The sequence below is a fragment of the Mobula birostris genome, chromosome 29 (assembly GCF_030028105.1).
Source record: "Mobula birostris isolate sMobBir1 chromosome 29, sMobBir1.hap1, whole genome shotgun sequence".
Classification (NCBI taxonomy): Eukaryota; Metazoa; Chordata; class Chondrichthyes; order Myliobatiformes; family Myliobatidae; genus Mobula; species Mobula birostris.
In genome coordinates, this window is record NC_092398.1 from 27,544,122 (window position 1) to 27,562,841 (window position 18,720).

Sequence of the window (18,720 nt, forward strand, 5' to 3'; positions counted from 1 at the left end):
CCCCCTTCCTCCTCTACACTCCTTCCTGTCTCTGTTAATGCCTCCCTCCCCTACACCCCTCCCTGTCTCTGTTAATCCCTCCCTCCCCTACACCCTTTCCTGTCTCTGTTAACCCCTCCCTCCCCTACATCCTTCCCTGTTTCTGTGACCCCTCCTCCCTCCCCTACACCCCCCCTATCTCCATGCCCCCCTCCCTCCCCTACACACCTCATTGTCTCTGTGACTCCCTTCAGCCATGACACCCCTCTCTCTCTCTAAGCCCCTCCCTCCTCTACACCCCTCGTCATCTCCGTGACTCCTTTTGGCTGCTACAGCAGTCCCTGTCTCTGTAAATCCCTCCCCCCTCCCGCCCCCCCCAGCCTCCCTGCGTGATTCGGGAATCTGTAGCTGTTCCTGGGTGGGGTTGGGGGGCAGCTCAGGTTCTCGGTGTTCCCAGCCTGCCGCGCACCTCAGGACAACTGACAGAGTCCCATTCCCCTCCTGCAGGCGAACGCGGACCCCTCGGTCATCGGCTGCGTGCACACGCTGTCGCGCCGCCTGGCCGTGGTCCTGCAGCACGAGGAGCGCCGCTGTCAGTACCTGACCCGCGAGGCGAAGCTGATGCTGGCCATTCAGGACGAGGTGTCCGCCATGTCCGACGGTGAGTGCAAACCTCCGTCCATGGGACAGAAATTCCCTCTGGCCCATCTAACAGCACGCACACAACGCCGGAGGAACTCGGCTGGTCAGGCAGCATCTGTGGAGGGGAATAAACAGTCGACGTTTTGGGCCCAGACCCTACACCAGGACTGGTAAGGGAGGGGGAAGGAGCTAGAATAAACCAGGGCACGTCTAAAGTAGTGTTTCCCTTGGAGGGCAGCGATTCCCTCTCCCAGAGGCTGGACACCGGAAGGCGAGGTGGGTACGTTAGGTTGGGGAACGGAGGGTGGAGGTTAACTAGCTGAGGAGAGGAGATGAGGCTTGGGGCTGATTGGCCATGGATGGGGGGCAGGGGCAGGCCTGTGGGGCTGGGTGGCCTCTCCCGTTCCCACTTCCCGGTGGTGAGCTTCCACCTCTGCTCTGCAGACTCTGCGCTCAACCTGACCGCAGCCTCTCGCCGCTTCCAAACAATGTCCCAGGGTGCTCGCAGACCAACAAATGGGGTCAGCGAAAGCCGGGGAGGGGGCTGGGGTGGTGAGAGCTCGTTGGCTGGCCTGGACTGTGTCGAGCCCGTCTCAGATTCTGAGTGGTGTTTCCTGCCCCTCTGCAGGCGAGGGGTCCCAGTCACCCTTCCACCATATCCTGCCCAAGTGCAAGCTGGCATCCGACCTGAAGCAGGCCTTTGACAGGTGGGTCCTGAGAAACAGAATTCCCTCCACCTTCATGTCTCTTTCTGTCTCTCGGCATATCTATCCCCCTCCCTCTCTCCCCCTCTGTCTCTGTCTCTCTGTCTGTCTCTCTCTCTCTCTCTCTATCTCTCTATCAAACTATCTCTCTATCTCTCTCTCTCTATCTCTCTCTATCTATATATATATATATATATATATATGCTTGTGTGTGTATATATATATATCTCTCACTCTCACTGTCTCTCTATATCTCACTCTGTAGAGATCTGTTTTCACTTTGACACAAAAGAGTCATTTTCTGTTGATCAGTGTCACAAAAAGTCAAATTAAATCCACTGTGATTCAATGCTATAAAACATGAAAACTTCGGGGGGGGGGCAGTGGGATGAATACTCTTTATATGTACTTTGATAAATTGATAATACTTTGATAATCAATATGCACTTTGGTAATGAATTTACTTTGAACTTTGGGGCTGTGAAGTGTGCGGTTCCGGTACGTGTGGGGGTTACCCACCAAGCGGGTAACAGCAGGCAGACAGGCAGGGAGCTGAGCTGTTGATTCTGGGTTTTTAACCTCCCTCTCTGTTTCTCTCCACCCCCCCACGCTCGGTCAGCCTCTGTACCACGGGCATCGTCCACCTGCACATCAACGACTGGCTGGAACTCAGTTTCTGTCTCCCACACAAGGTCCACCGGCTCGGCCCCGACTGCATCCCTCCACACGCCATCGAGCGGAGCCTCAAAGCCATCCGGTAGGTGAGAATGGAGGTAAACTGCTGGACTCTCTTCCCCCTCGACCCCCCCCCCACCTACCCACCTTGGTGGGCCGCGAGCTTCTTCCGTGTCGGGTTGGCACTGTTGACGGGTTAGGCTAGCCCACGATGGGCCGAAGGGCCCTCCTCATCTCCCTTTGAGGGGGAGGGAGTAGGGGAGGTGAGCCACCATTCTGGAGGTTTACCCCTGCGATGAGCGTTGAGGCCAGTCCGTGCGTGGCTAGATGGCTGGTCACCCCGATCCAAGAAAGGACGTGGGAGCCCTGGAGAGGGTGCAGAGGAGGCTCACCAGGATGCTGCCTGGATTAGAGAGTGTCAGCTACAAGGAGAGGCTGGAAAAGCTTGGGTCATTTTCTCTGGAGCCTCAGGTGAGACCTGATCAAAGGCCCCTGCTTGCTTGTGTGGCCCCTTTCAGACCCCCTGGATCGGCCACACCAGTAGACTGAGTGGGAAAGCGGGGGTACGCCGTGCTCGTCATCGATGACTGCGAAATAGAGTGTGAAGGTCAAGAGAGGCCGTGTACAGAACTTCACATAGGGTGCGGTAACCTTACAGTACCGGCAACCCCAGTTCAATTCCCGCCGCGGCCTGTAAGGAGCTTGTACGTTCTCCCCGTGACCGCGTGGGTTTCCTCCGGGTACTCCGGTTTCCTCCCACAGTCCAAAGACGTACCGGTTGGCAGGTTAATCAAGCATTGTGAGTTGTCCTGTGATTAGGCTCAGGTCAGGTCGGGGGATTGCACCTCTGTTCCAAGCTATCTCAGTAGATAAATAAACATTTGGATTATGTGTGCACTTCTGGTCACCCCATGACAAGGAGGACTTGGAGAGGGTCTGGTAGAGGTTCACCAGGATGCTGCCTGGATTAGAGAGCACGAGCTGTAAGGAGAGGCTGGACACACTTGGATTGTTTTCTCTGCAGCGTTGGAGGCTGACGAGACGGGATAGGCATTCGTAAGATTGTGAGAGATAGGGTAAACAGTCAGAATCTTTTACTTTTCCTCAATGTCTAACACCAGAGAAGTATTTAAGGTGAGAGGGGGTGAGTTAAAGGAAAGGAGGTTCGCAAGAATCATCCTGGGAGTGAAGGGGTTAACATATGAGGCTGTGGGTCTGTACTCACGGGAGTTTAGAAAAATGAGGGAGGATCTCACTGAAACCTATCGAGTATTGAAAGGACTAGCTAGAGTGGACGTGGAGAGGGTGTTTCTTATCGCAGGGGATCTCTAGTACCAGAATAGAAGGACATCCCTTCAGAACAGAGATGGGGAGGAATTTCTTCAGCCAGAGGGTGGTGAATCTGTAGAATTCATTGCCACAGTCGGCTGTGGGTGTATTTAAAGCGGAGGTTGACTAGCAAGGCAGCGGAAAGTTACGGAGAGAGGGCAGGAGAATGAGGTTGAGAAGGAAAATAAATCAACCATGGTGGAATGGCGGGGCAGAATAAATGGACTGATTGGCCTAATTCTCTTCCTGTGCCTTATGATCTTGTCTGCAAGGCAAACTTTCTTTTAACTGAGAGTTTTGGGTACTGTTAGGGGTGATGGTGGAGGCCAATACGATAGAGGCGTTTAAGAAACTCGTTTATCGAAGCCGCAGAGGAATGGAGCGATATGGACTGTGTGCGAGTAGACAGGATTAGGTCAGACCTGTTTATCAGATCAGATTTGGGTTTATTTGTCACATGGATATCGAAACATACAGCGCGAAATACACTGTTTGCGTTAAGAAGAAACACAACCGAATGGTGTGCCGGGGGGCAAGTGTCATCACACATTCAGTGTCATGAGTTAAGGTTGAGTTTAGTTGTCATTCAACAATACAGGAATACAGACAAACTGTTTACTCTGGGGCCAAGGTGCAAAACGCTGCACATATAGCACATACAATTATGATAGCAGAAAAGCAAACAGTTTCCAAAAAAACTGTTAAGCTACGTATAATACTATTAGCCCAATTCCCTGTGGATTGATGGAGCACGGGATGTTTTCCAGGAGCCACGTTTCTGCAGGAACAAGCCTCAGCAGTTCCTCATTTCATGCAGAGCAGCCACGGCTTGTCATCCCAGGAGTGATCACTGGAGGGCAGCACTGATTGATGCTATCCGGCCCAACATGATACAGTGAGGTGCGCCCAAAGGCTGTGCTGCACTATCCTGTGTTCTCGGAAGGGTTACAGTGCGGTGAGGCTCACTGTGGAGAGCTAGCACGGCTACAGTGGCAGGAATGGCCTCCTCCTAAGTTCATAGATTCATAGAAAAGTACAGCACAGAAACAGGCCCTTTGGCCCATCTAGTCCATGCTGAGCTGTTATTCTACCTGCTCCCATCGACTTGCACCGGGACCATACCCCTCCACACCCCTCCCATCCATGTACCTATCCAAACTTCTCATAAACATTGAAATCAAGCTCACATGCACCACTTGTGCTGCCAACTTGTTCCACACTCTCACCACCCTCTGAGTGGAGAAGTTTCCCCTCATGTTCCCCTTAAACTTTTCACCTTTCACCCTTAACCCATGACCTCTGGTTGTAGTCCCACCCAACCTCAGTGGGGAAAAAAGCCTGCTTGCATTTTCCCTATCTATACCCCTCAAAATTTTGTATACCTCTGTCAAACCTCCTCTCAATCTTCTACTTTCCAAGGAATAAAGTCCTAATCTATTTGATCTTTCCTTATAACTCAGAGGCTCCAGTTCTGGCAACATCCTTGTAAATTTTCTCTGCACTCTTTCAATTTTTCCTGTAGGTAGGTGACCAAAATTGCACCCAATACTCCAAATTAGGCCACCAATGTCTTTAAACCAACATCCCATCTCCTGTACTTGATACTTTGACCTATGAGGGCCAAAGTGCTAAGATCTTTCTTTACGACCCTAGCTACCTGTGACACCACTTTCAACGAATTATGGCCCTGTATTCCCAGATCCCTTTGTTCTAGCAAACCCCTGATTTCCCTACCCTGGTTCGTTCCTCCAGAAGGGCAACATCCCACACTTTTCTGCATCAAATTCCATCTGCCACTTCTCAGCCTGTTTGCTGCCATTCAACCGAACACGTGTTTACAGCAAAGCGAAACATTGCTCCTCTGGGACCAAGATGCAAAACACTTCACACGTGTCGCATACTGAACTTGTGATAATAATAGCACAATAATGTTAACGGATGAAATTCTGTTGACGTAAAGTTGATAAGCTGTATGGCATATGGTATGTTACTGGCGCTGGCATCAGTGATATGTACTGGGTGGTCTCGGTGTTCAGAAGTCTCAGAGTCTAGGGGAAGAAGCTGTTACCCAGCCTAACATTTGTCGCTTTTATACCGCGGTACCTTCTTCCTGACAGTAGGGGGTCGGAGAGATCGTGGGACAGATGGCCGGGGTCCTTTTGACAATGTTGAGGGCTCTGTGAACGCCATTTCCGGTGTATGTCCTGGAGGGTGGAGGGAGAGAGAAATCACTGGTGGGGGGGTGTTCATAATACCCCCACTTCCATCTCTCTGACGTGTCACAGGCAGACGGGTGGGGAAGAAGTCAAAGAAAGATTAGCTGTATTAGTCACACGTGTCAAGTCAAGTCAAGTTTATTGTCATTTCGGCCATAAGCTGCTGGTACAGTACACAGTAAAAACGAAACAACGTTCCTCCAGACCATGGTGCTACATGAAACAACACAAAACTACACTAGACTATGTGAGACAGCACAAGGCTACACTAGACTACATAAGACAACACAAAAACTGCACTAGACCACAGACCTGCACAGGACTACATAAAGTGCACAGAACAGTGCAGGGCAGTACAATAATTAATAAACAAAACTAAGCACAGTAGAGGAAAAATTACAATATAATAAATGACGTAGATGTCAGTCTAGACTCTGAGTACTGAGGAGTCTGATGGCTTGGGGGAAGAAACTGTTGCACAGTCCAGTCGTGAGAGATTGAATGCTTTGGTACCTTTTGTTGGATGGCAGGAGGGAGAAGAGTTTGTGTGAGGGGTGTGTGGGGTCCTTCACAGTACTATTAGCTTTGCAGGTGCAGCGTGCGGTGTAAATGTCTGTAATGGCAGGAAGAGAGACCTTGATGATCTTCTCGGCTGACCTCACTATCCGCTGCAGGGTCTTGCAATCCGAGACGGTGCAATTTCTGAACTAGGCAGTGATGCAGTTGCTCAGGATGGTCTCAATACAACCTCTGAGGATGGGTGGGGGTGGGAGGTGGACTTTTCACAGCCTTTGCAGAAAGTAGAGACGCTGCTGGGCTTTCTTTGCTATGCAGCTGGTGTTGAGGAACCAGGTGAGATTCTCCGCCAGATGAACACCAAGAAATTTGGTGCTCTTGACGATCTCAATGGAGGAGCCATCAATGTTCAGCAGAGAGTGGTCGCTCCGTGTCCGCCTGAAGTTAACAACCATCTCTTTTGTCTTGCTCACATTCAGAGGCAGGTTGTTGGCTCTGCACCAGTCCGTTAGCCACTTCAGCACCTCGTATATCAAAACAGAGTGTGAAATGTGCTGTTTTCGGCAAATAGTCGTGTGGACAGTTGTGCATTGCACTGGCGTACGTGAAGTGACCCTTAATATTCCCTCTGTGTGGTGTGGATTAGCTTGTCTGTATTCAACAGGGAGCACCCCCAGAGGAGGCTGGAGTCTAGCATTGTTTAGCTTGTTTGTAATCAACAGAGAGCGCCTCCCAGAGGCTGGAGTCGAGATTCATGCTTTAGCTTGTCTGTAATCAACAGAGAGCCCTCCCCACCCCACCGAGGCTAGAGCTTAGCATCTTGATATATAACTCATGTACCTAATAAAGTGGCCACTGAGTGTATGATTGTGGTCTTCTGCTGTAGCCCATCCACTTCAAAGTTCAATATTCGGAGATGCTCTTCTATGCACCACTGTTGTAACGTGTGGTTATTTGAGTTATTGTCACCTTCCTGTCAGCTTGAACCAGTCTGGTCATTCTCTGCTGACCTCTCTCATTAACAAGGCATTTACACCCACTGGAACTGCCGCTCACTGGATGTTTTTTTGTTTTTCGCACCATTCTCTGTAAACTCCAGAGACTGTTGTGCGTGAAAATCCCAGGAGATCAGCAGTTTCTGAAATACTCTAACCACCCCATCTGGCACCAACAATTCTCCCACAGTCAAAAGCACCTGGATCACATCTTTTCCCCATTCTGATGTTTGGTCTGGGCAACAACTGAACATCTTGACCATGCCTGTGTGCTTTTCTGCATCGAGTTGCTGCCACGTGATTGGCTGATTAGGTGTTTGCATTAACGAGCCGGTGTGCAGGTGTAAAATGTCTGCTGAGTGGAGGTTCTTATCTTCATCCAGCAACCAATTTCTTTTGCTTAAAATGGCTGTATATATTGACACTGGGTCTGGAGCCTGGAGCCCTGTCCTGGGCATGGAAGACTTTGTGTGTGTGTGTGTGTGTGTGTGTGTGTGTGTGTGTGGGGGGGGGGGCGCGGCAGGGGGAGAACAGGGCTTGGTTTGCCATTGTCGTTTGTTGTGTTGTGTGTTGTTCTGCCGAACTTTGTGGGAATGTTGTGTTGGCACTGGAATGTGTGGCGACCCTTGCGGGCTGCCCCCGGCACATCCTGAGGTTGTTTTCTTAATGCAAACGATGCACTTCACTGTATGTTTCATTGTACATGAGATAAAAATGAATCTGAATCTAGTTAGATGAATGTCATTGCGTGCTTTGCCTGTTCTATATTAATAGTAAATCTCAAATATCTGGAGGCCAAGGCATTAGGAAAACTTAAAGCAGATATGATCGACATCATTGTGTGGCGTGTCACATGACATTGTGTAGCTTGTCATATGACATCATCATTGTATGGCATGTCATATGACATCATCGTTATGTTCTATGTCATATGACATGGGCGATCACGGTCTTTCCATAATCGTGATTGTTCATGGCAAACTTTTTTACAGAAGTGGTTTGCCATTGTCGTGTTTTGGGCAGTGACTTTACAAGACGGGTGACCCTCCCAGCCATTATCAATACTCTTCAGAGATTGTCTGCCTGGCGTCAGTGGTCACATAACCAGGACTTGTGATCTGCACCAGCTGCTCATCGCCACCTGCTCCCATGGCTTCATGTGACCCTGATCGGGGGCTAAGCAGGTGCTACACCTTGCTTGAGGGTGGTCTGCAGACTAGCGGAGGGAAGGAGCACCTTACACCTCCTTTGGCAGAGACACATCACCATCCCAACACTGAAATAGAGTGTGTATATGTATGTATGTATGTATGTCTATATATATATATATATATATTTAGATGTAGATTGATGTATATAATTAACAGACACACAAAATGCTGGAGGAACTCAGCAGGTCAGGCAGCATCTATGGAGGGGAATAAATAGTTAATGTTTTGAGCCAGAACCCTCCATCGGGGCCTCTCGTCCTCAGGTATTTGGGTCCATGGATAGGAAAGGTTAGAGGGGTGCAGGTAAAGGGGGTGAGCTGAGATAGGGGGTCTTGGTAAAGGGGATGGGCTGAGATAGAGGGTCTTGGTAAAGGGGATGGGCTGAGATAGAGGGTCTTGGTAAAGGGGATGGGCTGAGATAGGGGGTCTTGGTAAAGGGGATGGGCTGAGATAGGGGGTCTTGGTAAAGGGGATGGGCTGAGATAGGGGGTGTTGGTAAAGGGGATGGGCTGAGATAGGGGGTGTTGGTAAAGGGGATGGGCTGAGATAGGGGGTGTTGGTAATTGGGAGTGAGGGGCTCGCTTTCCCCTGCTGTGTGACTCTTCCCCTTCCTCCCCGTGCCCACAGGCCATACCACGCCCTGCTGCTCCTGGATGAGGAGAAGGCCCTGCTGAGCCAATTGCCCGTGGACTGCTCCCCTGCCCTGGTGCGGGTCATCAAGACCACGTCGGCCATGAAGAACCTCCAGCAGCTCGCTCAGGACGCTGACCTGGCCTTACTGCAGGTAACCCAGGCCTCGGGGACCGGGGCCGTGGCAAGTGACAGAACCTCTGCCCTGCAGAGAACATGAACTTTAGGCACCTTGGCCTTCATAAAATCAAAGTATTGAGGACAGGGGTTGGGATGTTGTATAAGACATTGGTGAGGCCTATTCTGCAGTGCTGTCTGCAGTCCTGGTCACCTACCTACAGGAAAAGAATATCAGTAAGCCTGAAAGAGTGCAGAGAAAATTTACGAGGATGTTGCTAGGTTTTGAGGACCTGAGTTGTGGGGAGAGGTTGAATAGGCTAGGACTGTTTTCTCCTGGAATGTAGAAGATTGAGAGGACAATTGTGAAGGGTATAGATAGAGTAAATGCAAGCAGGCTTTTTCCGTTGGGTTTGGGTGGCAACAACTAGAGGTCATGGGGTAAGGGTGAAAGATGAAAAGTTTAAGGGGAAACTGAGGGGGAATTTCTTCAATGGAGTGTAGAACGAGCTGCCAGTGGAAGTGGTGACTGTGAGTTCAATTTCAATATCTAACAGAAGTTTGGATAAGGACCTGGATAGGAGGGGCGAGGAGGGATATGGTCCATGTTGTACGGTGTGCTATCCTTGTTTAGTCGGGATTGATTTCAAGATCCGCGAGGTAACGTTGCAGCTCTGTAAAACTCTGGTCACACCACACTGTGTTCAGTTCTGGTCACCTCACCATAGGAAGGATGAGGAAGCTTTAGAGAGAGTGCAGAGGAGATTCACCAGGATGCTGCCTGGATTAGAGAGCACGTCTTGTGAGGAAAAGCTGAGCAAGCTGGGGCTTTTCTCTTTGGGGCAAAGGAGGATGGTGACTTGATAGACACGTAGAAGACGATGAGAGGCACAGGTAGAGAGAGCAACCAGAGACAAGCCCTTGTGATGCCAATCTTCTGACCTACTCTAAGATCAATCTAACTCTTCCCTCCTACATAGCCCTCCATTTTTCTATCATCCATGTGTCTATTTAAGCAACACGCACAAAATGCTGGAAGAACTCAGCAGGCCAGGCAGCATCTATGGAAAAGAGTACAGCTGACGTTTTGGCCCGAGATGCTGTCTGGAGTGCTGAGTTCCTCCAGCATTTTGTATGTGTGTGTTGCTTGGATTTCCAGCCTCTGCGAATTTTCTCTTGTTCGTCCATCTAAGAGCCTTTTTCTTAGGCATCCGTTAGTCTCGTGAGACCATGGATTTGCGCCTTGGAAGGTTTCCAGGGTGCAGGCCTGGGCAAGGCTGTATGGGAGAGCAGCATTTGCCCATGCTGCAAGTCTCTCCTCTCCACGACACCGATGTTGTCCAAGGGAAGGGCAAGGGCCGATACAGCTTGGCACCGGTGTCGTCGCAGAGCAATGTGTGGTTAAGTGCCTCGCTCAAGGACACAACACGTTCCCTCAGCTGAGGCTTGAACTAGTGACCCTCCGATCACTAGACCGACGCCTTAACCACTTGGCCATGCCTAAAGAGTCTTGTAAATGTCCCTAATGTACCTGCCTCTACCACCACCCCTGGCAGGGCGTTCCATGGACCCACCACTTTCTGTGTAAAGAGACCTAGCTCTGACTTTTCCCCGAAATATTCCTCCTCTCAGTGGATTTCCTCTGGTCTTGGCTGCTGCCGCCCCAGATGAAAGACGCTAGCTGTCTACTCTATCTCTGCCTCTCATAATCTTATACACCTCTGTCAAGTCGCCTCTCATCCCGCCTTTCCACTCGATCTGTGCCTCATCATCGTATACACCTCTATCAGGTCACCTCTCATTCTCCTCCTCCCCAAGCCCACTCAACCTTTACTCATAAGACACCCACTCTAATCCAGGCAGCATCCTGGTGAATCTCCTCTGCACCCTCTCTAATCCGGGCAGCATCCTGGAAAATCTCCCCTGCACCCTCTCTAATCCAGGCAGCATCCTGGTGAATCTCCTCTGCACCCTCTCCAATCCGGGCAGCACTCTAGTGAATCTCCTCTGCACCCTCTCTAATCCAGGCAGCATCCTGGTGAATCTCCCCTGCACCCTCTCTAATCCAGGCAGCATCCTGGTGAATCTCCTCTGCACCCTCTCTAATCCAGGCAGCATCCTGGTGAATCTCCTCTGCACCCTCTCTAATCCAGGCAGCATCCTGGTGAATCTCCTCTGCACCCTCTCTAATCCAGGCAGCATCCTGGTGAATCTCCTCTGCACCCTCTGGAAAGCTTCCACACCCTTCCTACGGTGAGGCGACCGGAACTGAACACAGTACTCCCAGTGTGGCCTGACCAGGGTTTCACAGAGCTGCAAGCTTGCCGCGTGGCCCTTGAACTCTACCCGCTGACGAACGTACCATAAGGCTTGGGAGCGGAGTTGGAGCATTGTCTGAGGCCGGGTGGTCCCGGGACTCCCCTCAGCCCGGATTCAGCCGTCCTCTCCTCCACAGGTCTTCCAGCTGGCCGCCCACTTGGTGTACTGGGGCAAGGCGATAATCATCTACCCGCTGTGCGAGAATAACTTCTACATGCTGTCCCCCGACGCTGACATCTGTGTGTGAGTAGCGGCCGACCGCAGGCCTTGTCTCGCCGGCCCTCGACCCCCCCCATCCTCTTCAGTCGCGCCCCAGAAAGCTCGCCAATGCCTCTCCTTCGTCGGGAGGCTCAAGAAATCCCTGTCGACCCGCGCCAACCCTTATCGACGCACTGCGTCTGCTCCGGCCGCGACCGCAGGAAACCGTAGAGAGCCGTGAACGCAGCGCATCGCGGAAACCAGTCTCTCCCCCCCCCCGTAGACTCTGTCTGTACGTCCCGCTGTCTCACTAAATCGTCATCATCATCATGTGCCGTCTCATATGACATCATCATTATGTGCCGTGCAGTATGACGTGGGCGATCGCAGTCTTTTGACCATGATTGTACTTGGCAAATTTTTCTGCAGAAGTGCCTTCTTCCAGGCAGTGACTTTACAAGGGGGGGGCGACCACAGCCATTATCAAAACTCTTCAGAGATTGTCTGCCTGGCGTCAGTGGTCACACAACCAGGGCTTGTGATCTGCACCGGCTGCTCATACGACCATCCACCACCCGCTCCCGTGGCCTCACGTGACCCTGATCGGGGGAATGGGGGTGCTACGCCTTGCCCAAGGGTGACCTGCAGGCTAGCGGAGGGAAGGAGCGCCTTACACCTCCTTTGGTAGAGATGCAAACCACCCTGTTATTCAGTACATGTGACAGTAATAAACCGGTACCAATTCCTGCAGTTGTCGTCAAAAGGTTCAGAAACTTCAGAATTGTCAGATTTAACACAGGTGAGAATACGGCGAATGTTAGGGCACCAGCAGATCTGGGAATACAGATCCACTTCCCTTGAAAGTGGTGTCACAGATATCTAGGGTCATAAAGAGGGATTTAGACCTGTTGGTCTTCATGAATCAGGGTACCGAGTACAGGAGTTGGGGTGGCGTTAGGTTGAAATTGTATAGTTCGTTGGTGAGGCCTAATTTGGATATTGTGGGCAGTTCTGGTCACCTACCTGCAGGAAAGATATCAATAAGATTGAAAGAGTGCAGAGAAACTTTAAAGGATGTTGCTGGGTCCCGAGGATCTGAGTTAAAAGGAAAGGTTGGGTAGGTTCGGACTTTATCCCCTGGAACGCGTGAGGGGAGATTTGATCGAGGTGCTCAAAACTACGAGGGGTATAGACAGGGCAAGTGCATGCAGGCTTTTTCCACTGAGGTTGGGTCATGGGTTAGAGGCGAAAGGTGAAATATTTAAGGGGAGAAATTCTTCAGTTGGAGAGGTGAGAGTGTGGAGTGAGCTGCCAACGGAGGTGGTGAATGTGGAAGAGAAGTTTAGACAGGTACATGGACAGGTGGAGTATGGAGGGCTATGCAGAGCGATGGGACTAGGCAGAATAATTTTTTTGGCTCTGTGCTGTAATAATCTATGATCAACACCATGATGCGGGGCTGAGAGTGGAGAGGTGAGGTGTAAAGAAAAGGAGAAGTATAAACTCTTCTCGGGCTCCCAGCCGGGTACAGGTATCGACTACAACTTACGTTTGGATGATAAACTCCGAAGGCGAAGATAATCATCCCCTGATGAAGACGGCAGAGCTCGTCAATGAAAATGTCGGTTAAAACCAATACCTGTACCCGGCTGGGAGCCCGAGAAGAGTTTATTGGCATATACGCTGGGAAAGCGCTGGATCCTTTTTCAAGGAAAAGGGCTATTAGAATTGGTTAATTGTTGTCACGTGTACGGAGGCACAGTGAAGGACAGGTCAGATCATTACACAGAGCATTAAGGTAGGACAAGGTGATGCAGAATAGATTGTACCAGCTACAGCGGAAGAGCAGTGCAGATACATTATAAGGTGCAAGGTCAGAATGGGGGAGATCGTGGGGTCACGAGTTCAGCTGATCGTACAAGAGGGTCTGACGACATCGGGGTAGGAGCCTGGCGGGATGTGCTTTCAGGCTTTCGTATCTTCTGCCCGCCGGGAGAGAGAGAGGGAGGGTGAGGGTCTTTGATTATACTGTCTGTGAGAAGTGTAGACGGAGCCCATGGAGGGGGAGGCTAGTTACTGCAATGTGCTGAGCTGCGTCCACGACCCTCTGCGGTTTCTCGCGGTCACGGGCCGAGCAGTTGCTGTGCCAAGCTGTGATGCGTCCGGAGGATGCGATTTGTGTGGTGCTTCGATTAAAAATGGGTGACGGTCAGCGGGGACAGGCTGAGTTTCCTCAGCCTCCTGAGGAAGTAGAGGCGTCCTCGTCTGTACCTGTCTGGTGACCTCTAAGCGAGGACGAGCTGGAATCAGAAGGTCCTGAGGAGGTTTGTCAGAATGACCCTGGGAATGAAGGGGTGACCCATGAGAAGCACCAGGTGAATCTGGGCTGGTACTCGGTGGAGTTTAGAAGCTTCTCATTGAAAGACCGAGATAGGGTGGATGGGGAGAGGATGTTTCCTGTATTGGGGGAGATAAGACCAGAGGGCGCAGCCTCAGAATACAAGGATGACCCTTTGGAACAGAGTGAGGAGGAATTTCTTTAGCCAGAGGGTGGGGAATCTGTGGAATTCATTCCCACAGACGGCTGTGGAGGCCAAGTCTTTGCGTATATTTAAAGTGGAGGTCGATAGGTTGATTAGTCAGGGAGTCAAAGGTTATGGGGAGATGGCATGAGAATGGGCTCGAGAGGGATAATAAATCAGCCATGATGGAATGATGGAACAGACTCGATGGGGGGAATGGCCTGAGTCGGCACCAATGTCTCATGATCTTTTGGGGTCCCAGGCTCGGCAAAGACACGAGACAGGGGCTGGGTTCTCGGGGACCCTGTCCAGCTTGGGTAACGGTACAATGTCAGCACGTCATCTTAACCCGCACTGCAGCTTGCACAGCCCCAGATGCTCGGAGACTCCAGGGTCCCAGTACGATACAGGCAGGGGCTGGCAGGGTTCTCTGGACCACCGACAGGGAGAGGCTGGTGTGAGCCCCACTGCAGCAACATGGTGAAATGCAGAGTGGCCACTTGATCAGGCACACCTGCTCGCTATCGCAAATATCTAATCGGCCAATCACGTGGCAGCAACTCAATGCATAAAAGCATGCGGACGTGGTCAAGAGGTTCACTTGCTGTTCAGACCAAACATCATCATGGGGAAGAAATGTGATCTAAGTGACTTTGACAGTGGAATGATTTTGGTGCCAGATGGGGTGGTTTGAGTATCTCAGAAACTGCTGATCTCCTGGGATTTTTACACAGAATAGTCTCGCAGAGTTTACAGAGAACGGTGCAGAAAACAAAAACACATTCAGTGAGCAGCAGTTCTGTGGGTGAAAATGCCTTGTTAATGAGAGAGGTCAGAGGAGAATGGCCAGACTGGAGGACAACAGTAACTCAAATAACCACACGTTACAACAGTGCTGTGCATTAGAGCATCTCTGAATGCACAACACGTCAGACCTTGAGGTGGATGGGCTACAGCAGCAGAAGACCTCACTGTGCCCCACTCCTCAACGGAATGAAGTTGCCGCTGAGTGTTCAATGAATATTTTAAAGCGACGCTGGTTTCAGTTACGGGGAGACACGGTGTCCAGATGTTAGGATCTGGGAGCAAGAGGCAAAGAGCTGGGGGAGCTCAGTGGCTCGAGCTGCATCTGTTGGGGAGGGAATTGTCAGCGCCTCCGGTCAAGACTGTGACTCACGAACACCAGGGTGTGTCCACACGCCGGTGGGCCTGCGTGCTACGTGTGCAGGGGCCAGACCTCCTCCCCGTCCTCTGTAGTTCAGCCCGAGTCCGAAAGGACTTCAGTATCCGTGTGTCGCCAGCAGGAGGCACTACACGGGGCTGGCTGTTGGCACTGGCGGGGAGAGACTTACACATTCCTTTTCGCAAGATCAGGTCACGACACAGTGTATTGAGGTAGGACAAGGTAAAACAGTAACAATCCAGAATAAAGCGCGACAGCTACAGAGAAAGCGCAGTGGAGGTGGACAAGATCATATTGGGGTAGATTGTGAGGCCAGGCGTCTACCTTACCGTACAGGAGGCCTGTTCAGGATCATGTAGAGGTGGACTTTGAGCCTGGTGGGACGTGCTTCAGGCTTTCGTATCTTCTGCCCGATGGGGGAGAGAATGGCCAGGATGGGTGGGGTCTTTGATTATGTTGGCTGCTTTACTGGAGCAGTGAGAAGAGAGGAGTCACTGGCGATTGGTGGACCTTGGCTTCTTGTCAGATGTCCGGGAGTGTCATGCTGGGAAGTGGGAGGAAGAGAGAGAGGGATATTTTCTTCCTCTTTATCTGCCTCCATCTTTTGTGATAAGAGTGGGTGTAGAGAGTTTGTTTCCTATAGTGGGGGAGTCTAGGACCAGAGGGCACAGCCTCAGAGTAGAAGGACATCCCCTTAGAACAGAGATAGCTTTTTTAGCCAGAGGATGGTGAATCTGTGGAATTCATTGCCACAGACGGCTGTGGAGGCCAAGTAATTGGATAGATTTAAAGTGGAGGGTGATAGTTTTCTTGATTAGCCAGGGCGACACAGGTTACGGGGAGAAGGCAGGAGAATGGGGTTGAGAGGGATAATAAATCAGCCATGATGGAATGGCAGATTGCACTCGAAGGGCCGGACAGTCAAATTCTGCTCTTGCGTCTTATGGTCTTATGATGGATTGTCAGATTCAGAGAGTCTGGCGTCATGGGCAGGGTCTTAAAGACTAGAAGTCCGCCTTTTGGAGTTTGGGAATTTCGGAAGCTGGAGAAAGGGAGAAATTAGGTTCATGTCACAGGTACATCGAAACATACAGTATGCATTGTTCGTGTCAAATCAAATCAGCGGGGGCAGCTCACAAGTTTCAAAGTTCAAAGTAAATTTATTATCAAAGTACATTAATGTCACCATGTACAACCCTGAGATTCATTTTCTTGTGGGCATACTCGATAATGCGCTGGAACAGCTTTTGGACGTCTCTGAACAAGAGTCTTTCATGATCGTGACATCTGAACAGACACCAGAATGTTAGTGTACAAAGCAGTGGTGATCCCAACGCTCCTGTATGCATCAGAAACCTGGACAACATACCGACGACAGCTGAAGGCACTTGAAAAGTTCCATCAACGCTGTCTTCAAAACATCTTAAGTATCAGCTGGGAAGATAGAAGAACCAACGTCAGTGTGCTAAATGAAGCAAAAACAACAAGCATTGAAGCCTCCGTCATGAAGAACCAACTGAGATGGAGCGGTCATGTTGTTTGGATGAAAGACGAACGTCTGCTGAAACAAATCTTGTACTCCCAGCCTAAAGAAGGCAAACGTAAAAGAGTCAGACAACAGAAGAGATTCAAAGACGTTTTATAAGCCAACATGAAGAAATGTAACATCGACATCAACAATTGGGAAACCAATGCCAAGGACAGGAAGCTCTGGCAAGCCATCAACCGAGAAGGAACAGCAACTTTCGAAGCCAACAGATGTGCAGAATTAGAAGAAAAGAGAAGAAAATGGGAAGAGAGGCAGCAACAACCAAAGCCCGATCTGCCATCTGGAACTACCTGTCCTGAATGCAGAAGAACTTTCAAAGCCAAGATTGGACTCATAAGCCATTTGAGAGCCTGTAAGTAGATCAACAGAACAAAGACCATCATCCTCGACCTCGAGGGATAGCCACCACGACAACTCGATAAATCCATAGTAGAATTATGTGGTGGTGGCATCCGTCTGTCTCAAAGGACAATGAGTAATGAAGGTATGGAGATACTGAGATGCCCATTCGTCAAGATCCCCTCTCAGCCTCACTGGTGAAGTCCAAAGGAAAGCTTATGAAGCAATACGTTTGGCACCAGCTTGGCTACAGGAGCTGTCGGGAGGATGTTCAATGATGTCCAGCCGCCTTAGGAACTCCACTCCGGATTTGCTGTCTGGGTTTACTCCTGTAGCCTTCGTCTCTCCCGAGGCTGCCCACAAGGCAGTGGGGCAATTTACCCGTAGCTGGGGATCTGGTTCACGAGCACCAGGGCCTGCCCAGACGCTGGTGGGCCTGCGTGCTACAAGTGCAGGGGCCCAGACCTCCTCCCCATCCTCTGTAGTTCAGCCTGCGCCTGAAAGGAGCTCAGTTTCCGTGTGTCGCCAGCGAGGAGGCACTGCACGAGGCTTGTTGGAGGAGCTATGTACTGTCAGGGAGAGACTTGCACACTCAGCTCTCCTTTTCACAAGACCGGTAGCCAGCGGTGGAAGCTGTAAGTGAGAGTGACAAGCACGACCCACTACACTAACACACTAGTCGCGTCACCACAACCACTTTGACACCATAGAACAATAACCCGAATAGAGTCAATGAAAGTCTGCCCCATTTTTGGTGTTCAAAGGACCACAATCTGTGCAAATACAAACAGAAAGAAATAATAATAATAAATAAATAAACAAGCAATAAATATGGAGAACATAGGAAAGAGTCCTTGAAAGTCAGTCCATTGGTTGTGGGAACATTTCAGTGATGGGGCAAGTGAAGTTATCCCCTTCGGTACAAGAGCCCGATGTTCGAGGGGTGATGACTGTCCCTGAACCGCCACCCTCCCAGTGCCAACGTGGCATGCCCACAACTTGCCAGCCCTAACCTTTGCGTCTTTGCGATGTGGGGTTTAAACGGAAACCCCCGCGGTCACGGGGAACCCATTGCAAAATCTTCACCGACAGTGGCGGGGAGCTAAACCCCGATCAGTGATCGCTGGCGCTGTCGTAGCGGTAGACTGCCGCGCAGGAGAGATTCTCCAGCGGCGGGGCTACAAGCAGAGACTGGACAGGTTGGGATCGTGTTCCTTGGGGTGATGGGAGACCTTTTGGGGGGGGGGTTGTAAACTCAAGATAGTTGGATAGAGTCGACGGTCTTTTATTGACTCTAAACCGGGAGGGTATAGGCGGTCGGGGGGGTGTTAATGCTGACTGTGATGGATGACCAATCTCCCCCCTCCCCCCCCCCACAGGTACTCTCCCCTGGCCGAACGTTTTTCCCAGAGATTCCCCGGAAACAACCTCCTCAGTGTGCTGTCTAAGTTCTCCCTGCCCACCTCGTTGTCACAGTTCAAGAACCCGCTGGCACCTCCCATGCAGGAGGTAAGGAGCTGGTGGGACGGGCAGCTGCAGGGGTTTTGGTAACGGGTGGGGGGAGCGGGATGTTGGTGGGGTGCGTGAAAGCCTGTC

The 18,720-nt window shown here is 50.9% G+C and overlaps 1 protein-coding gene across 3 annotated transcripts in view; it reads left to right on the top strand.

The window, feature by feature from the left end:
- Nucleotides 1–18,720, top strand: part of nprl3 (NPR3-like, GATOR1 complex subunit) — a 45,760-nt gene that overhangs the window by 18,419 nt on the left and 8,621 nt on the right. For all 3 annotated transcript variants that reach the window (XM_072246867.1, XM_072246868.1, XM_072246869.1), the window contains exons 5-10: nt 487–640; nt 1,250–1,328; nt 1,945–2,082; nt 8,895–9,051; nt 11,470–11,576; nt 18,504–18,633. In XM_072246867.1, the coding sequence (XP_072102968.1) occupies nt 487–640; nt 1,250–1,328; nt 1,945–2,082; nt 8,895–9,051; nt 11,470–11,576; nt 18,504–18,633 (765 nt within the window). The remainder of the gene's footprint in view (nt 1–486; nt 641–1,249; nt 1,329–1,944; nt 2,083–8,894; nt 9,052–11,469; nt 11,577–18,503; nt 18,634–18,720) is intronic.